The sequence below is a fragment of the Nomia melanderi genome, chromosome 4 (genome assembly GCF_051020985.1).
Source record: "Nomia melanderi isolate GNS246 chromosome 4, iyNomMela1, whole genome shotgun sequence".
NCBI lineage: Eukaryota > Metazoa > Arthropoda > Insecta > Hymenoptera > Halictidae > Nomia > Nomia melanderi.
The window spans coordinates 5404648-5424504 of NC_135002.1; the positions used below are offsets into that span (position 1 = coordinate 5404648).

The 19857-nt window shown below is 42.1% G+C and overlaps 1 protein-coding gene across 1 annotated transcript; it reads left to right on the plus strand.

Annotated features, from left to right (window-relative positions):
- Positions 1–6138: 6138 nt before the first annotated feature.
- On the plus strand, positions 6139–19855 carry LOC116435137 (acyl-CoA synthetase short-chain family member 3, mitochondrial). The gene is made up of 12 exons (XM_031994378.2): positions 6139–6247; positions 12766–12931; positions 13817–14106; positions 14637–14733; positions 14825–15033; positions 15840–16068; positions 16812–16922; positions 16990–17189; positions 17603–17748; positions 18213–18435; positions 18695–18870; positions 19406–19855. The coding sequence occupies exons 1-12, from the start codon at positions 6139–6141 to the stop codon at positions 19499–19501; spliced, it is 2052 nt and encodes a 683-aa protein (XP_031850238.2). The 3' UTR covers positions 19502–19855.
- Positions 19856–19857: the final 2 nt, after the last annotated feature.

Below are 19857 nucleotides of genomic sequence, written 5' to 3' on the forward strand. Positions count from 1 at the left end.
GAGTATACGTATTCGTCGATTTCATGTTTAAATGTTTCCCAATTGCGATCCCTCACCTCTCCTTTCCCATTCCCCCCGACCGGGAAACCCTTTTCTTGTGACGTTGCTGAATTACAAAACAATGTTCACCCTGCTCCGTTCATTTTTACGCTTGAACGACAAATGTTGCGACGGCCGTATACCGTTTCGGTAATAACGTTCTCAAATACATAACACGAAACCGAATTTCACGTTATATAATATAACACGTTTTCGTTTAGAGACATGGAATTGACATAGTCGATTACGTTACTTCAGAATCAATACATTCTAATGTCCATACAAACTAACCCCACAGAAAAGAATAATAGTCGACCAAATTGCTTAAAAGCCAACACATCTTAATCTCTAGAAAAACGATAATAAACTATTATACCTATTATAAACTACAGAACTATATTAGTATAATAATCTATTTACTGGTGCACCCAAAAGTTATTATTCCAATTTCACAGTGTTACAAAGCATATCACATCTCCATTCATCTCGATCTATTCCGTCAGAACTGAGAAAAAGATAAGTCAAGGTGATGCACCGTCCTCGGTGCAGAAGCAGTGTTATCCCCGTGAATCTCCGCATTCGAAATTCGAGGAAGCTCGCCGGAGGATAAATGTTTCGCGTGCTTCGCGAAAGTGAACCGGAGATGATCGTTAAGTAAAAGGGCTCGCCGATAAAAGAAGTTTACGTCCGCGTCTCGTTCCGAAAACTCGGCGGAGCGGTTTCGACGCTGCGCGTGGAGGATCCATCGGGAAGATCGTCGGGCAATAAAATCGGCGGGACGTGTACGGATATTGGGAGGGACTATTGGGGGATACCTCGAGTGTCCGCTGCTTCTAATCGGGAAGGACAAACATGGAATCGAAAGGGTGCCGAATGTACGTCGGCCGGTTGATTGTACAGTACTTACACGAGCCGATTAATAAGCGGAAACTCCGGAACGGAACGCGCCGCGATAAATCGAAATGGGCAAACACGGACGAGCCTCGGCAAACGGACGGTTTTTATCGGTGATAAACCCGCGCGGATCACCGCGGAAAGAAGCGGAGCAGCTCCGCGCGCGCAACGGTCACCAATCGCGACTCTACTCGAAGAAATTCCGTTTATCAACAGCTCGCGGTCATTAATCGGTTGCCTTGTAATGTGATGCGGGTCTCTCGACGAAGATTTCAAAGAAGATTAAGTAAATACAAATGGATGAAACAACGTTCGATTTCCTGAAGCACAACAATTCCGACTATATTCCAAATAAATTTGTAGGAAATTGAAATTTCAGATAATAAAATTACTCCATAGCCATTCAATTTAAATGGGAATTCTAATGAAGCTCATTAGCTATCGTTGAATGACAAACCGATCTGAAAATAAGATTCTAACGCGTCGTCCATTTGTTTTGGTTAGTTTCTCCGAGAAACGTGTGAGTCGAACGCCGCCGGCAACGGGAGAGAAAAATGGCGGATCAGTCGGCCAAACGCTCGTTGTCTGGACGAAACTCGATAACTTGAAAGGTATAAGCGACAGAAGAAAATGCTTCAGACGAAAGTTGTGAGGAATAGAGGCAAGCATATGCTGGTTATATCTTTTGATTTTTATCAAGTGTTTTCAAGACGCGACAATTTCAACCACGAATTAATAGATGACGTTGAGACAATTTCGAAGCAGTGAGTCGTGTTCAACATTTCAAACGACTTTTATTTCTTAATTTAGTTTCTAAACTTACAGTATTTCTTTTTCTAGCAATACAATTTACAATATGTAAACAGTGGTCTTAATTCAGCGTTAATTGCACTTATGTTTACTATAAATACATTTCGACGAGTTCTCGATCTGCGTATAAACTATACAGTCTGAAACTCTTTACGCACAGAAACGTTACAAAATGAATCGATTCCACGACGAATATCTTCACGCAAGCTTCGAACTGATTCAATTGAAACCAGATAAAACCTTAAAATGCGAAACGTCGCTTAAAAATAACTGTCTACTGGGTCGCGTAGAGACAACCCATATAGTAGCGAACAACGTGAAGACGTCAGCCTCTATAATTTCCAAAATAAACAAGAAACATGCACAGGAAACCGTAGTCGAACAAGTATAAGACAGTGCAGCTGAATCGAAAACCACGAAAATCGTAACGTGATCGAAGATCAACCGTTTCGTAGACTGATTCGAAGTTATACTTCACGCGCGTTACACGGTAACTCGAGTAGCCAATTACGGTTTTATAATCGGATGCGATGACCTACGAGTCAAATTTTACGGGAAGTAGATCGGTCACGTGACCAGGGTGTTTTACATAGCGCGAGGCTGGACGAAATCCGAGCTCAGTTCCGATGCGGATCGTTCGATCGCTTCGACGAGGATCGATCCGTTTTGGTGGCCGATCCGATTCGCCCGTTTCAACGTCGACGATCGCAAGTTCGCCTGAAAAGAGGTTCCCATCGGTTTCGATCGTAATGGATTACCCGCGTAATAACGGGCGGAAAGTTTGCCGTGGAACGTCTTAAGACGTGCTTCCGATCGAAGCTGTGCGACAGCGTCGAGGAGATCTCCGCGATCCATTGGTAAAGTACAACGGCGGGATAATCGAGTAGTTTGTCTCTAACGAACAGGCCGGAATGAGATTAACGCATTGCCGTGTAAGAACGAGTGCCGTATAATCAGTTCAACAGCTTGACTGTCATGCGAACCGAATTAGGATAACGCAGTTTTCTCGCGTAGATCTGGAAATACATTAGAACAGGAAAAAGTAGAGTGAAATGGAACAGATTTTTTTCAACTAACAAAGTATCTGGAGCGATAAGCGCGTGAAACCTTTTCTGGAAATCTTAGGTAGACCTTCGGATATAAGGAAATGGAAGAATTTAATTAGAGAAATGTTTCATTACGAAGGAAAATACGATTTTCCGAAGGTATACGCTTCGCGAGAATAATAGGGCGAAACGGAACACTCGCGTGAACTCATATGAAAGTTTGATTTCTACTGAATCGAAATTGCTAGCTGAGTATGTTTAATTTTTAGCCGATTTAATAAACTAGAAATGTGTATGGTTTTATGGGCGGAAATCAGAAATAAATGTGTCGCCTTCTTTGTTTGCACTGGTGCAATCTAATTGGTTTGATCTGATCTTCGAGTCTAATTTGCTATGCATCGGTACGATTACATGCAACCAAGTAACACTAGATTTACGGAATCCAATTTGACGGATACTGAATATTTTAAACATTATTGAGTAGCAGTTTCAGTCGACTTTTCTAGTTTTAAAGCTATAATTCTCGCGATCTACATAAATAAACGTGTAAATCTAGAGTTAAAACTATAAACAAAGCACATAGCAAGGGACTCTCATTGGCACTGTGCTGAAGTGTTCCGTTTGGCTCCGCACATCGGCACATCGGAAATCGTACGGCGAAAGGTTAAAAATGTCAGTGACACGTTGCCTCGTGATACCGAGCCGGACTCACGTCGAAGATCTGAACTTAGAGGAAACGATTGATATGTATATTTCATTCAGCTTGCTGGATTTTTACGATAGCTGTACAATAGCGCTTAATTAAGTTGCAACGCTGTTTGAATTTAAACGCGTTTAAACTACACCGTATAAATACTTTTAATGTTAAAACATTAAAAGTACCGAGTAGTTACATTGACCTTTCGAAAATCCTCTATAGAAAGCTTCAATTGATTTGCAATTCAGTTTGCGAATTGTTAAATCGGTTTCTTTAATAATTTCTCCGAGAAACGTCTGTGATCTTCTTAATAATTGCGAAAAGAAGACAACAGGAATGATAGTTTTAGTGTTGAAAATTGAAGGAAAATTAACCGGGCAAGCATCAACTCTCCGTAACACGCGATGATTATTGTTCACATGGAAATTAAACGAAAACTATCGGTGGTCTCGAGGTGGCGCAGATTTTTTGGCTGTTAGTGTACACATTAATCATTTCCTTAATACTAGTATAAATATTAATCAGGTCGAAAGGAAATATTTTTATTCTACGAGCGTACAACCTAACCCAGACGGAGCGCGGACTGACAATGAAGGAGGCAAGATATTATAATACGAAGATCTCCATGGAAGTTCCGATCGCTGCAATTTCATTCTAGCAACAGAAATTAACTGGAAGCTCGTTACGTAATCTGTTAAGGGTTTTATACAGTTACAAATAAGATGAGCTGATATTACGCCCATCGAAGGTCGCGTCTTATTGCGTCTCTCGACGTGCGATTTTTCGAGAGAGCTTTCCCGTTCGCGTGGAAAAGGGCAGAATTTGCAAACGAAACTGGCAACATGTATTACAGATTGTAATGCGAAATTAATTAATGCGCGATAGATAGAACGAACCCGTGCGGAATAAACACTCGATTTGGGATTCCGTTCATTAGAATTTTAAATACAACGTGATAATTCCCACAGTCTCCATAAACAATGGCGTATTATGCACTTTTTAAATCTTGTCTCATTGTCGACTGTATACATTGTTTGTTGACGACGCATTAAACCCGGAAGATAATTAGGTCGTTTGCAAAAATTTACTAATAATAACAGCGTGTCGGTTTTACGGTCCCTGCACTGTGACATTGTAGTCGAATTGCGACGAACGGAACGCAGTGATTAAAAATAACGAAACAGTGTTCATTATACGAAGTAGAAAACTGTACCATTTCGAATATACGTGGATACACGATCTTGATAAAATCATCATATCTTCGATTCGATCGACAACCCCACTTCTCATAAACAGACACGTACAGCATAAATACAGATAAAGGTACATAATTCGCGAGTTACGTGAAAAATGTCATTAACATTTCACGGTCCGATCGGTAGTCTTCGTTCTAAGTAAATCTTAACCCTTTGTGGACGAAGATTCTCCGAAACATACAAAACCTTCAACATATGAAGCTAAATTACATATCAATTGCTCAATTAACAGAAAAAACGGAAACTGCGTTCTGACCTCTTGTTGTTCGACCAATAACATCATTTTTTCAAGAGTTTTCTTTCGAATACGAACATTTCATCTTACCGCAATGCCGACATCCGTCCGCAAAGGGTTAAATGTCCACGAAACGAGCACGATTACCTCTAATCATCGATTATTATCTACATTTGATCGTTTCTATGCCGGTGATCATCCGAATCAGCCATTCCAAAATAACACGAAAATCCTCAATGAAATGAACCACGAATCTTCGGCGACTCGACGAAGAGACAGGTCAAAAACTCTTCTCCTCGATTCACGAAAAAGCCGACACGATTCCGTCGGAATCGGTCGAATCCCGCGATTCGATAAACTGCCCACGGACATTCGAGTATAATATTCGACCTATGCGAACACGTGTCTCCGGGAGAAACTCTTTTGAAGTCAAACATATGGGAGGGTTGGTCACTGGCGACGGACGAGGGTGAGGATCGGCGTTCCGACCCCATTTCGTCGGCCCGTCTTCCCACGGAAAATCTGTGACGCATAAATTCCCGAAAACATTTCCCCTCGCCCCTTGAATTCAATGTTAATGCCGCTCCTTCGATCCTTCCCTCCGAAACGTCACCGACGTTTCTCCTTCGACGATTCCTCATTTTTTCCTCTGTTTCTCTCACATTTTTGTCTTCTCTTCTCGCCGCGTTGCTATCGAGACGTCCGATCGGTAACAAAAAATCCTAACCCCTTGCCTTACGAGGTAATTCTCGACTATGATCGATACAACTACTTTATTATTAATTTATTAAGAAGAAGAACAGACTCAAGCATATTCTATATAATCTTTGCTCCAAAGTATAATAATCAATACAAGAATAGTATTAAATTTGAATTCAAAGTAATATTCAAACTAGTTCGACTCTGTTTAAAATCTACACTACGTATCTGACACGTTATTGCAAGGCAAAGGGTTAAGAACAGAAGATCATCACGCTCGAATGTTAAACATTGTTGGCGACGATTTACATCCTTATTGGCCGCGATTCGTCGCGTCCCTATCTACAATGTATTCGCAATGCAACATTCACATTCGCTGTTGTATGCCGACAGGATACCTCTGCCGCGATCTTAAAGGGGGACGCCGCCGGAATCAGCCCCGCACACCCTAACCGTTCCACGATGCAGCTGAACCACGACTTGTTTGCGACCGAGTCCTCGGTCACGCAGAAGACGAATTTCCAATTGTCGATCGCGAACACGGCGTTGCTGAGGAGGAACGACGGTTCCGGTGAGTATTTTTCCGGGCCGGAAACAAAACAATCGTCCCGAGGAGCTTCCAACCGGCGGCTACGAGTGACGCGCGGGAAAAATACGTGGGAACGATGTTCCGGAAAAATGGAACGGTGTTTAAATTATCCTTCCTGGCCGTGCTCGTCGACCTTTTTTTCTTCCTCCTTTCTTCCCGGCGACTCCTAAGTAAACGGGGAAAGGGACGTTTTCAATTAAAGGCAAAAAGGAATAGTCGCGCGGCCCGGCAGACTGACTTTACAAAATATTATGTAACCGAAAAAGTGACGTGTTTCGAGATCGACAGGTAAATCCGTGGGAATGGACTACGAAAATTCATGAATGAATATCAAAGTCTCGTGTTGCGAGTGTCGCTCGAAAACAGACGTAGCTTTTCGCGACAGATCTTAGGTACACGCTTTTCAAAGTCGCAGCAGTTGACTGGTTAAGAAGTTTCATCGATGCAACGCGTGTTTGGAAAGGTTTCTGCGTACGTTCGGTTCCGTGTTTGTTCCAAGTAACGGTGTAAACTTCTTCTTTTACCTAATAATGGTAAATATCGAGCAGCGCGCTTTGACCTACAAAATGGCGGCGTTACGCTGATTGTGGCGAGCGCGATCATCCCCGACGTCATCTAAAAATTCAAAAGCCAGCTACGTTATTATTGTACTTTCGAATTGTTGTTCGGTTCTCCTGGCTTCGTCAAGGAAAAGTTTAATTGCGGTCCCCGAAGGATATGACGTCGAGTGGTGCACGCCTATGGTTTGTTACGGCGGACTGCGAGGATGAAATCTGAGAAACAAGAACGGCGATCCTCCTCGTCGCGACGGCGTCTAACAGCTAAAAATCTATTATCGATAATACTTCTCGTATATTCCTGGCACGCGTGAACGTATCAAGAAAGATTGTTCGATCTGCAGCTTACACGAGAATTAAGAAAGTTTATTTTGAAGCTTCTGAGCTCAGCGTAACGGACTTTCTTTTATTCCGAATCTACGTTGCCACTTGGAGTGGTGAAGCAGAATAGAGTTGAATAATGTACTGATGACATTTTTATCGTGAAGTAAAGGGTTTCCTATCGAACGATTAACAGTTATGAACGTTGTTCACAATTCGTTATCAATGGAATAACGACGCTTCACACGTTGGAAGCATCGCAACTTAAAATTTAATGAAAGCGAAAGTTCATTTATCGGTAATTGAGTTGTCTAACAAGCGTACACGGCAATTTCTTTTCGTACTTTATCGTTTTACAAGCTCATTTACATTCTGTATTGCAGATAACGATGTTTCTTGATGATTTTCGCGCGCCAGCTGCGACGATGCTCGAATCAGCGGAAATCTCATTGTCGAATGCACAGATGATGCCTATTAATGCGATTAAATCGTACGACGCAGCTGTTGTTTTCGCGGGTCACGTAATCGAATCCGTTCATTCATGAGCGTCCCTAATTAATCGTTGGAAAAGAGATTCTCTCAGTTAACACGTTTGTGACCCAGATAATTTTGCATATCATTTTAATACATCGTTGAGAATCTGGACACCGAAAGTGTGTCTCTTCGTCGAGACATTTCAAAAATTGTATTATGTTATTCTACTATTTTCCTTTAATCCGTTAGTTTCCTGTAAACTAACTGTCTTTCGAAGTGAATTTCGAATGGAGCAATTAAAACAATACGAAATCATCCAGAAGAAAGTGTGCAAGAAACTCCGAGTGCGAACGGTTAACGATCGATACGTTTGCAAAACGCTTCGGAATTTTAAAGAATCAGTTCCGCTGACGTCTTTCGTTGCACCGAGATTCTCCACTAATCGCGGATAAATGTTGGAAATTTAGTTTGCAGAGGGGAAAGGGGGACACGAGCGACGCACGCTGTACCACTGTCCGACCTAATCTCGTATTTACTACTCGACCTACAGGAGATTTACGATTCCGCCGCGGAGAGAGAATCGCGCAGCTTTCCCATTGATTTCTTACGCGTTCCAAGGAACTTTTTAACCCGTTGAATATCGATGTTCCTTTACGATAATCATTCGGTTAATCAAAGAACGATAATGGATTCGCGGAACGAGCTCGATGTTATCGCAGGCACTTTATTCCCGGAATTTGAATAACTGAAAATTTAAAAGCTAACCGACTCGAAGGTATGTACTCCGAGTTGTCTAATATTTCAGCGACTCGCATAAAATTTTCATTGTAATCGAAGAATAAATTTAACGTCGCTAGAAATTCATTTATAACGGTCGGCGATTTAAAAAGCCGTTTGAAAGTTTCAACGATCTGAATCGTTGTTTCGCGCGAAGAGCAAAAATCGAGAAAACGAATGTTTCGGCTTCTGAAATTATACGAAATATTCAGAAGCTATACAAAAGGCATTCTGACCTATAAAAAAAACGAAGAACCGAGTAATCCTTTGATAACTGAGACGAATATTATTTATCTCGCTAGAATTGAGAAAAATCAGAGAATATTAAGAAATCAACTTATTCGCATTGCTTTTGAGTGACTCATTTAATTCAATAGTACTTTAACATGACAATTTCGTCTGTTCTTTAAGAAACGAAGAAAGAACACGTTCGTTTGGGAAAAACAAAAATTGTACCTATATATCATACAATATACAATGTACAGTACATAAATATATAATGTATTATACAAGTACAATAACAGTATTATCAATAATTATAATAGGAACTGCCGGTCTGACAAAGATCACAAGGGGTTAAATCTGACGCTTCTATTACCTGGGCCTATTACAATGATACGCGTGAATGATCTCATAAATACATTAATAAATAGGCATACATGCAAATAGAGCGATGGCTGCCAAATCGTGGTGACTCGGCACTCGTCGCGTGGGGATTAAAGTAAAAGCGACAGTGCACCGATCCGCGATCACCGGTGTCAACGGAAAAGTATGAAACGCCGTCGTCTCCGGTAATTCACGATACACGGAAACACAAACACGCGGACGACATGTTAAAGGGGCGCGGACAGCATAGGAAATTACTATGAACTCGGCACCGGCGACTTCGCCTGAATAATTCATAGCCGGAGGTAAAAAAAAAAATTGTCGGTAAGACAGTGTTCCGAAGTTGGGACCCTTTAAATATTCATGAAACGCGGCCGCACAGCGTAGATTACGAAGTCAATGCTACCTTAAAACACGATACCGGTCTCGATCGAAGGCGCACGCCAGATTCGGCGGAACGAGGATCACCGGAACACGATCGAACATTTCTCCGATTGTTCTTCGGTGTCATTACGTAACGCTGTCGTTGCCGATCGATTTCTCACCGTTCCGTCATATTTTAACCCTTGACGAAGATTCTGTGAAATATACGAAACCTGCGGTTGAAGTTAAATTATGTATCGATTGCTTAAATAATGAAAAAAAAACCGTACTAATCTCTTGCTGTTTGAGTAAATAAATTATTTCTTTGTTATTTAGTGTTCCAATTATGACAATTCGATCTCTCTGAAATGTTGACATCCGTCCGCGAAGGGTTAATAATTAAGGAACTGGGTTTACGGACGTTTATCGAACGGTTTGACCTTTTATTCCTGGGAAATGTTCGCTAGTACTGGAACTGGTGTCTAATCGAAACTACCGGTTTTGTTTTTTTGTTCGGAAATTAATGATATAATATTCGAAATGATTTTGAAAATAGTTTCATTTGAATAATATGATGGGTGAATGAAGAAACTGAAAATGATCTATTACAATTTTTGTGGGGATTGTCAATCGTATGAAATGCTCGGTAGTTCTAGTGTTAAACATGGAGTATCGGGGAAAGTTGGGACACATATTTGTGTAATTGCACCAATCAAAACCGACATTAACGTGGATCGCGTAACGTTTGCAAAAGTCCCGTAAAACTAGCATCAGATATAATCGCCGTGAAAATTGCTGCATATTTTGCGCATTACACTGTTATTATCATGCAGTAGTTAGCATGGTTATCGTTGCTGGAATAATTTTGCATGATTCTAATCGCACCACTTTTAACGTAGTCGATACCGGCATTCCAACAGTGTGGGAGGATACATTGTTGGAACAAGCACAGGGCTGTCTGTGGGCTGACAACCGGAAATCCGGGGTTGAAATTCAATAAGCTTCTCTTTATTCGTTCCCTTTTCACGACGTGCGCGTCGAAGATTTCCCCAAGCATGTTAACAAAAATACTTCTTTCGATGGTAGCTTCAGCGTGAAGCGACAGGAAGAATTGAACTTGCTAACAATTGAACTTCGTTATTTGAATTACAAATTTCGAGGGGATCGGAAGGGTGAAGGTCCTGAACTTCGAAAATTCGAATATTCCAAAATTCTAACGCCTTGAATCTCACAGGAATTGTAGATTCTCCGAATAAAGTTCCAAAATCAAAATATTTCAAGTTCAAACATTTCAAATTGTCAAAGCAGTGGAAGCACGGACAGTTAAAGTTTCAGAAACCCGAGAACTTTTAAGAATCCAAAGCTTTAAATTTGACTGGCATCGTAGATTCTCCGAATAAAGTCCCAAAATCAAAATATTTCAAGTTCAAGCATTTCAAAATTTCAAAGCATCGGAAGCACGGACAGTTAAAGCTTCAGAAACCCGAAAACTTTCCAGAATCCGAAGCTTCAAACCTTAGGAGCATTGAGAACTCCTCCAACAAAATCGCGAGTTGAAAAAATGTAAAAATTTCGATCGCTCGCTCGAATATTACCTAACGGCGCAGCGACTCTCGCTTGACAAGTGTCGTTATACTTGTCGAGGAGCCAAGTTCAAAGTACTTTAACCTCTCGCCGGTGAGCGGAGTTTTCGTCAAAACGATCGCCTTATAAATATGGCGGCTTGCGAGTCCAACCTTTGAATCGAGCCGTGCGTCGCGCGTTGCTTCATCGAAACGTTTCCCGGTCCCTGTTACGGGAAGAAAAGAAATAGAGTTCCACATAAAATATTCATAGATCCGACAACATCGGATCCCGAGATTCACCAGCGACAGCACCTAATTAACGCTCCTCCGTAATTTCGCCGCGCGCGAGTGCCGGCCACGAGGACGTCCCCATAATTGGTCATTTCCGAGGGGACAATGGTGCCGCGATAATGATCACCGCCGCCATGGAATTTTATGAAATTTACACGTTGTTCGATGTAAATGTCGGACAACAGCCGTGCATCGTCATTAAATAACGCCAGGCTATAAAATACGTTTCCATAATTTAAAATAGGTATCATTAGCGGTGTTCGTTACAGTCAAGGTCCGCCATTATTAAGTTCCTAAATATTCAGACAACATTGATAACTGTACCTACGTAGTAGCTTGCAAACTGAAAAATAATTTACATGTTGGCATTCATCATAACAGATAAAATTGCATTCGTAGCAGAAACAATGGCCGAGAGAACGAAATTTTCAGTCTGTATAGTCCGTTGTACCAATGGAATTCTAGCTACAGTGTTAAACGGCGGTTGATTCATGGCAATCGTGCCTACTGTATTAAACTCCTTGCTCCGCGTACCTAAAGCAACAGGTGCCATTTGTGCGGTGGTCGATACCGTTAGTCGTCCACGACGACTAACTTTCGTTCCTTTAAAAGTGTTGACGCTCACTTGGCTGTCCTAGCTACGAATTCGTACAGGAACTTCGCTAATTATCACCACCGAAATATACCATGAGTACTGTCTCTAACATTAACACCATCAGCAGTTATCATTATTCAACCGAATTTCGATCGGTTCGCGTGTCAGCGTACCAATTCACCTAAAAGCCGGCCGCGAAAGCTGTATCTTTTCAATAATTATAAAACAATCGAGTCAGAAGTGAGTCACTTCGATTCAGGATAATTTCGACGAATTGCCAATTACCGATATTGCCAACGTCCGGGTAATATCACCAATTACCCGGCGTTTTTATCACCGTTATCATTTCCCATTAAAACAACACGCCCCGACATTGCCGGTTTGCCGTGATCAACGTTACGGACAATTCAGTTTTTACGATGGTCGAGCCGGGTGAGAGCTATTACACGACTCCAGCGGCCGAATTCAGCTTCGACTCGAGGAACTATACTTTTACGATCGTTGTTAATACTCAATAGAATAACGACGCTTCCCGGCGTCATCGGTTTGTCGTAGTTAATATTAAAGACGATTCTTCTTGCTTTTATCTTCGTTGATCATCGATGACAAGGTGTCCGCGTTTTATTGGTATTCGACATTTACATGTATTAATCCTTCACGTACGAAGATGCTTTGGAATCTACAAAGTCTTCAACGAATGAAGTTAAATTAAATATCAATCACTTAATTAATAGGGAAAAATGAAACTACGAGCTGTTTTCTTGCTGTCAGAGTAATTAAATCACTTCTCTGCGACTTTGTCTCCCAAATATGAACACTTCATCTCTCCGAAATGCCGACGTTCGTCCGTAAAGGGTTAACGTCATTGTCATTTTTCGTCGGTATGTTTCATATTGTTATCAATATCGTTGACGTTCGAATATATTCGTGCTCTAACTTTCGTCCTGGTAGATTACATCGTCGCGCCACGCTACAATTATTGTCCTCAGTACGACAAAGCGTACGAGGACTCGTTGAAGGATCCGGACAAGTTCTGGGGCGAGGTGTCGCAATGCATCGACTGGAGCAAACCGTGGACGAAGGTCCTGGACAATTCGAAGCCGCCATTCACGAAATGGTAGGTGTTCATTTATAATTTATATCCGTCGCCCGGGCGCCATCGATTCTTGCGCCTCGTTAATCTTTCATGAGCCATCATCTCGCAGCCGTACGCGTTAACATCGATCTTTCTCTCTTCTTTTTTTTCTTATTCCACAGCTTCGAGTCGCGTCGACGACGAAAGTTGTTAGAGGCTGTTTACGAATCAATGAAATAATTAATATCGCTGTTCTTGTAGTGCTGGTTAAACAACTCTGGTGGTAGGTTCAATTAGTGGCTACGTAATCGAATCAATGACTATGTAGATTGTCAACAATTCTAGTGTGTAGTCGAACATCGGTCTTGTCTACCCATAACGCGGAATATTAACAATTATCGCCTGGTTATTATTCATTTATGAATTCATTTATGAACATACGTAACTTCTATCGCGCACTACCTGCAAACCCTCATTCTACCTTCGGATTAATGCTTTTTAATTCTGATAAATCCGTCAACCCGTTATTCTCAATTTGTATTGTTTATCGACGAATATTCACTCAATATTTGGTATTGTTTCGTATGGACGTTTCGAAACTGCATACGAATTACGTTCAGGTTAACGATAAACCGAAAAGCTAAATTGCACATTTACCCGAATTTTCTTTTTAATTGATGTTCAACCGGTAATCAACTTTGTAAATTAATACCGTTGATTAATTAATAGGGAACAATCGTTCACCTGATGATGCGTCTACTACGACTTTCTTCGATTTCAACGAGACACGTGTTTAGAATACAAGTGAATGAAAACGTAATTTATTGAGACAGGAAAATGCAAATATATCGAAAACACGATGAAAGGGTTAAGAAATGTAACCAACGAATTCGTCGAGTAATGGGAATCTTGATGTGAATCGTATAGGTTCATCGGAGGAGAATTGAACGCGTGTTACAACGCGGTGGATCGTCACGTTCTGAATGGAAACGGCGACAAAATGGCGTTGATTCACGACAGCCCTTTGATCTCGACGATCCGGCGAGTGACGTACAGCGAAATGTTGGAGAAAACATCGAAACTGGCCGGTGCCCTGGCCGACATGGGTGTGCGCAAAGGAGACGTGGTAATCATATACATGCCGTTGATACCGGAAACAATAATGGCCATTTTGGCGACCGCGCGGCTCGGTGCCGTTCACTCGGTAGTATTTGGCGGTAGGTATATTCATTAAATACTGTTCACTGTTAGATGCTATTTATTATTAAAATATCACTCAACGTTAGATACTATCTCTTATCAAAATATTATTTATTATAAAATACTATTGATCATTAAATATTATTTAATAATTCTCACCTTGACCGCTTCACTTTGGCCTATCCTATTAAACACTTTGACTGCTAGTCTTCCACACATGGTACCCATTTAATCAATAATGATACTCCATTTCTCAAATATAACGAGTACACATTACACCATGCAATTTAATGTGTAATTAAAATGTAATTAAAAGATCGCCGATCTTTGAGCTCCAGTAACTTTGTAGCAAAAGTGCATTCGATGCTTGTACGCTAGTTAATACAGTTGTTACGAAATCATAGGGGAAAATGATTAGCAGCAATTACCATTCAGAATATTAAGTATCCTCTGCCACTTAAAAATTTGCAATGCATTAGAACTCGCGATTCCATTCTCATAGAGCGACTCGGAAATTCCGGGAAATAAAGATCGATCTTCTTCGCAGGATTCGCCGCGCAGGAATTGGCCACTAGGATAAATCATGCGAAACCGAAGGTAGTGATCGCTGCCAGCTGCGGCCTGGAGCCGTCCAAAGTGATACAGTACGTTCCAAACCTGTTCCCTTCGTCCACGAAATTGAAAAACGAAAAAGTACAAGAGAAATCTTGATAATCCTTAATGCATTACGTGCAGGTATACCATAATGCTCAACAAGGCGCTGGACATCATTACCGTAAAAAAACCACAGTGCATCATATTTCAGAGGAGAAATATATGGCAGAGCCCGCTCTGCGAGGGTCAACACGACTGGGACGATGTAATAGCGCGATCGAAACCTCATCCGTGCCAACCGGTCGCGGCGAACGATCCTTTGTACATTTTGTACACTTCCGGAACGACAGGTAGACTCGTTGCACCCTTGTTAATTAGAAAAATCCCAGAATCAGTCAGCGAGTAAAGAAATAGAACAGGACAACGAAAAATGGCCTGATTTCTTTGTATCAATCTAACGAGAAATTCCGCGATTCTAAGTGGAATTATTCTATGAATCCTCTGAAATTGAGTATGAATCACCTTATTGGCAATTCTAATCCCTCGAGATTTATGTAACCGTTGTCTATTACTCGCTTAAGCACTGAGTAAATCGTTTTTACCTGATCAATTCTATCGTCAATCCCGAATGAGAAATGATATTTTTAATAATTATAGTTAATATTTTTAAATAATATTATATACATTATATATATCATGAAACGTGAATCCCAACTACTCGCATAAGTATCAAAAGATTCGACGGTACTCGATCGAGATAGCTCGCCCCATTTACCGTGGAATTCAGCCGGCTTTAAATTGCACATTATACTAACAAATCGAACGAATGAAGTCACCGCGCCCGTTTACATGACATTTTACAAACATGAACTATCAGCGCCTGGCATTCCACAGCCCTGGTTACGCGCGTGTCATTGCATGGTTAATAGAACTCTGAATAACTGGCATCATTGTATCCGACGAAACTCATTAACTTCTAGTTCACGACGAAGCGACGGCCGTTTTTCAAGATCCGTTGGACATATCCGATTATGCGCGACGAAACTCATTAAACAACCGAACGGGTCGCGTGTGAATATATAGAAGTTCCATGAAAAGTCCGCCGCCGCCGTTCATCGGTGGTATAACCGGGCTGAAATGGACTTTCCGATCGTAGGTCAGCCGAAGGGGATCCTGAGGACGATCGGTGGACACCTGGTGTCCGTTTGTTGGACGATGAAGGCCGTTTACGGGTTGGACAAGGACGACGTTTGGTGGGTGGCGTCCGACATGGGCTGGGTGGTCGGGCACACGTACATTTGTTACGGGCCCCTCCTTTACGGGGCCACCAGCGTAATGTACGAGGGAAAGCCGGACAGGACACCGGACGCTGCCCAATATTTCAGGTACCAGATTCCTTAACGCGTTGACTGCCACGAGAAACGTCAGAGTTTTATGTATCGCTTCTTATGGCAATGATAAAAAGCAATAGTTATCACTTGGTACTGCAATTCTTGCGTGAAACTGTTATACAGTTATTCACGGCATTGAAGATTTTCATCGGTGATCCGACGAATTGTAATTCTTTTCGAGTAATTCGGAAACTCCGGCGATTGGTGACCGTCGTGGCAGTCAACGCGTTAACACATCGACCGCGTGTTGCAAGGGTTAACATTGTAATTACCGAGCACTGGAGCAGACTTTTTCAAATTTCTTTATAAAAACTAGAAGTTTTAACAAAAATTAAACATGGTCGTGAAGCATTGCTGTTTTAATAATAATATTACCGGTTAAGTGTATCTGCTTCTTATCCCCTAAAAGCATCGGGTGTTTCGGGGAAATAACATGAAAAGGAGCCGAATTCGAATGTTAAAATGAATCTGTAATTGTTCAAAGGAAAAGGCACGGAATTAATTTCTACGCCTAGTAGTACAGTTAACACCCTCGAGTCCGTTAACAGTTCGTACATTAACAGGTTGCAGGCTAAAAAGCATTTCCTCTCTGTTTCGTTCCGTTTAAAATATTTCGAAGGAATGTTTATTGTCTTCTTCTCTGTCCCTCGGATTCCTATTTCACTGAAACTTCACAATTTTCGTCTGCACCGTTTACAATCTGGCAATTCTGATTAACCGCGGGATGCGTCTCGCAGGGTGATCGAGCAGCACGGCGTGAGCGCGTTGTACTGCGTGCCGACGGCGCTTCGCGTTATCAGACGCGCCGACCCGGACCTCGCGACGGGCCGGAATTACTCCACGAAATCGTGAGTAGCCTCTTCTTCCGTACTGTTCTCTGTCCCATTCGGTGGAGTGCACGCGCGCCGTTTGCAGATTGAAGACCATAGTCGTGGCCGGCGAGTTCTGCGACTGCGAGACGAAGCTCTGGGCGGAAAAGGCGTTCAAAGTGCCGATCCTGAACAACTGGTGGCAATCGGAGACTGGACACCCCATCACCGGGCTGTGTTTAGGATACGGCCATTATCCTAGCATACCAAAGAACAGCACTGGTCTACCTCTTCCTGGTTATCGCAGTACGTTCCCCCGAAAATGCGCATACTTTACTGGCTCAGAGAAGAGTCATAGAACGATTAGCTGAAAGAATTGTACCGTCTCAGATTTCTACCTGTGCTTCGCCGCTTAACTTTGTTCGCTAAACTTTAATCAGTTCTATTCGGGGCCATTGTCCACGATTTAATCTGTCACTCGAAGACCTGAAATTCAATTACACTTGAACAATACGGATTTAAAGACACCCTGCTTCTCAATGTTTCTCGCGTTCATAGTTCATATCGCTCGGATTTCATCGTTGGCTCAATGGCGTGCCTTCTTTCTTATTTCACTTTATTCAACCGACGCTAAGTCTGTCTGCGAGATGCCTTCTGCGTCTCGAAGGATTCACTCGTTTCGAAAGAATCGTTCACAAGCGAGCGTACTCCTGTTCCAGTCGACATTCTACGGGAGGATGGCAGCAAAGCCGAGTCCCACGAGATGGGAAGAATCGCTATAAAGTTACCATTACCGCCCGGTTGCATATCCACCCTTTTCGAGGCTGACGACAGATTCAAGCAAACCTATTTCTCGAGACATCCGGTAAGCCCAGCTTCACCGCTTTAACACTTTGACTGCCGAGTGAACGTTCATCGAAACTCTGGAATAAAGCAGAAACTAAGAAGTCAAGACTATCGCATATCCAACAAAGTTCGGTTCGTCCGGTTACCAAGAAAATTAATGTTTATGTAAAAGATGGTGTCACCCACGTTCGAGTGACGCGGTAGTCAAAGTGTTGGAGCTCTCTTTGCTTTGCTTCCATTTGGGTGGCACGTGAATTAAAAAATTATGTTTGCGAGCAACAGACCTGTTCTCGTTTGAAATGTTTCAACGAAGTTCGTTGCGGGGGACACGAACGAATTTGTTTAATTTCTAAAATATTGTTGCTTAAGCTCGATACTGTCGCTTAGACAGAAGGTTCACTGTCGGTCCCTAGGCACTGGGGATAACGCGTTAAACGAAGATAGCACTGATATCAATTGCACGACCGATGAAACACCTTTCAGGGCTACTACGACACCATGGACGTCGGCTATAAAGACGAATACGGATTCGTATACGTGATGGCGCGCGACGATGATATAATCAACGTCGCTGGGCACAGATTGTCTACGGCAGCCTTGGAGGACGTTATCATGGCGCATCCCGACGTCACCGATTCTGCCGTCATTGGTGTTCCTGACCCTACCAAAGGGGAAGTCCCGTTGTGCCTTTACGTAATGAGACCAGGTGACGATTCGACTGTCTTATCGGCCATTGTGACACCTTGGTACCGGTACCATTCATCGGTGCATTAACATTGATGTAAAGAGTAAAATTGAAACTGAGGTTGTTCGAGATTTAGATGTTAATATAGATTAGATCACTGTCACCAGTATTCAGCTGTTTAAGATGAACGCAACCCCCTAATGCAACTATTAAGCGTTAAAGAACGAATCGCTGTTCCTTAATACCAATGAGATCACGAATTGGATGGTTCCGTTCGCAGAAACGACGAAGAACGAAGAGCAGATCAACAAAGAGCTGGTGGAAGCAGTAAGAAGTTTAATAGGGCCCATAACATCCTTCAAAACCGCCGCAGCTGTGCGAGCCCTGCCCCGGACGCGTTCTGGGAAGATCATTCGCAAATCTATCGCCGATCTGGCTCGTTCCAAGCTCGTCAAGGTAAATGACCAGAAAACTAATATCGAGACGATATACATAAATTCTCTGGGAGTATCTCTTGCTCCGTGACAGACGGAACTGTTCTGATAAACGATGGTCCTAACGGAAACGATTCTCGCACACCCTCGGTACGCGAACGGATCTGTAATCATTGTAATCGTTAAATATTAATGAAACGCCTAGAGGATCACCTCGAAATGCCCGAGCATCTTTTTTCATTAATAACGAAACTGCTCGGTGGCAGCGGTCGTGAAGAGAATACGCGAAGTAATTCGATCGAACGGAAGTTACTATATCCGAGAAATGAATTTATCGTCGTAGAACTGACGTTTACTGGAATTTCTTTCCACGAAATCGAGAATACCGTTGGTCAGTCCTCTGACACTGACTCTAGAGTCGGCGACGTACACGTAACGTGCGGTGAAAACGGAATATAAAATGAAATGTCGGTCACTTTGTACGAGATAAAGAGTATATCGTTTATTCATTTACTATTCGCCAATGTAAAATATACCGTTCTTCATTTCTCTTCCAGATTTCAAGTACAATAGAGGACGCGTCGGTGTACCGCGAGATAAAAGAAGTACTTCAGAAGCTCGGATACGCTAAACTAGCGCCGGATCCTCAATGATAACTATAGTTAAGCTTTTACCATTTTTTATTATAAACCTTTGTCTCTTTCTTCTTCATAATCGTATATAAAATGTAATAAACCTACATACGATATATAGCTGACACGCATAGGAGTGTGCTTGAGAAAGACGCGTCGACGAAACTCCGATTCCCCCAACAGTTAATCCATATAAATTGCACGGAAATCTATGTGTAACATTGTTTCTGAACGGTACAATAAAGTGAACAGCTTTTTTAAAAACAATGATGGTCTCCCCGTGAACATGAAACGACGTCGGAGTTTAAGCAACTTAATTGTAGCTTCCACTCTCGCTGTATAGGCCCATTTTCTTATTTCTACAATAATTACATCTC

Coding starts and splice junctions, on each gene's coding strand:
- LOC116435137 (XM_031994378.2), top strand. CDS start 6,139: ATGCAGCTGAACCACGACTTGTTTGCGACCGAGTCCTCGGTCACGCAG. Junction 16,069..16,811: donor GACGCTGCCCAATATTTCAG/GTACCAGATTCC, acceptor TGCGTCTCGCAG/GGTGATCGAGCAGCACGGCG. Junction 18,871..19,405: donor CTCGTTCCAAGCTCGTCAAG/GTAAATGACCAG, acceptor TTTCTCTTCCAG/ATTTCAAGTACAATAGAGGA.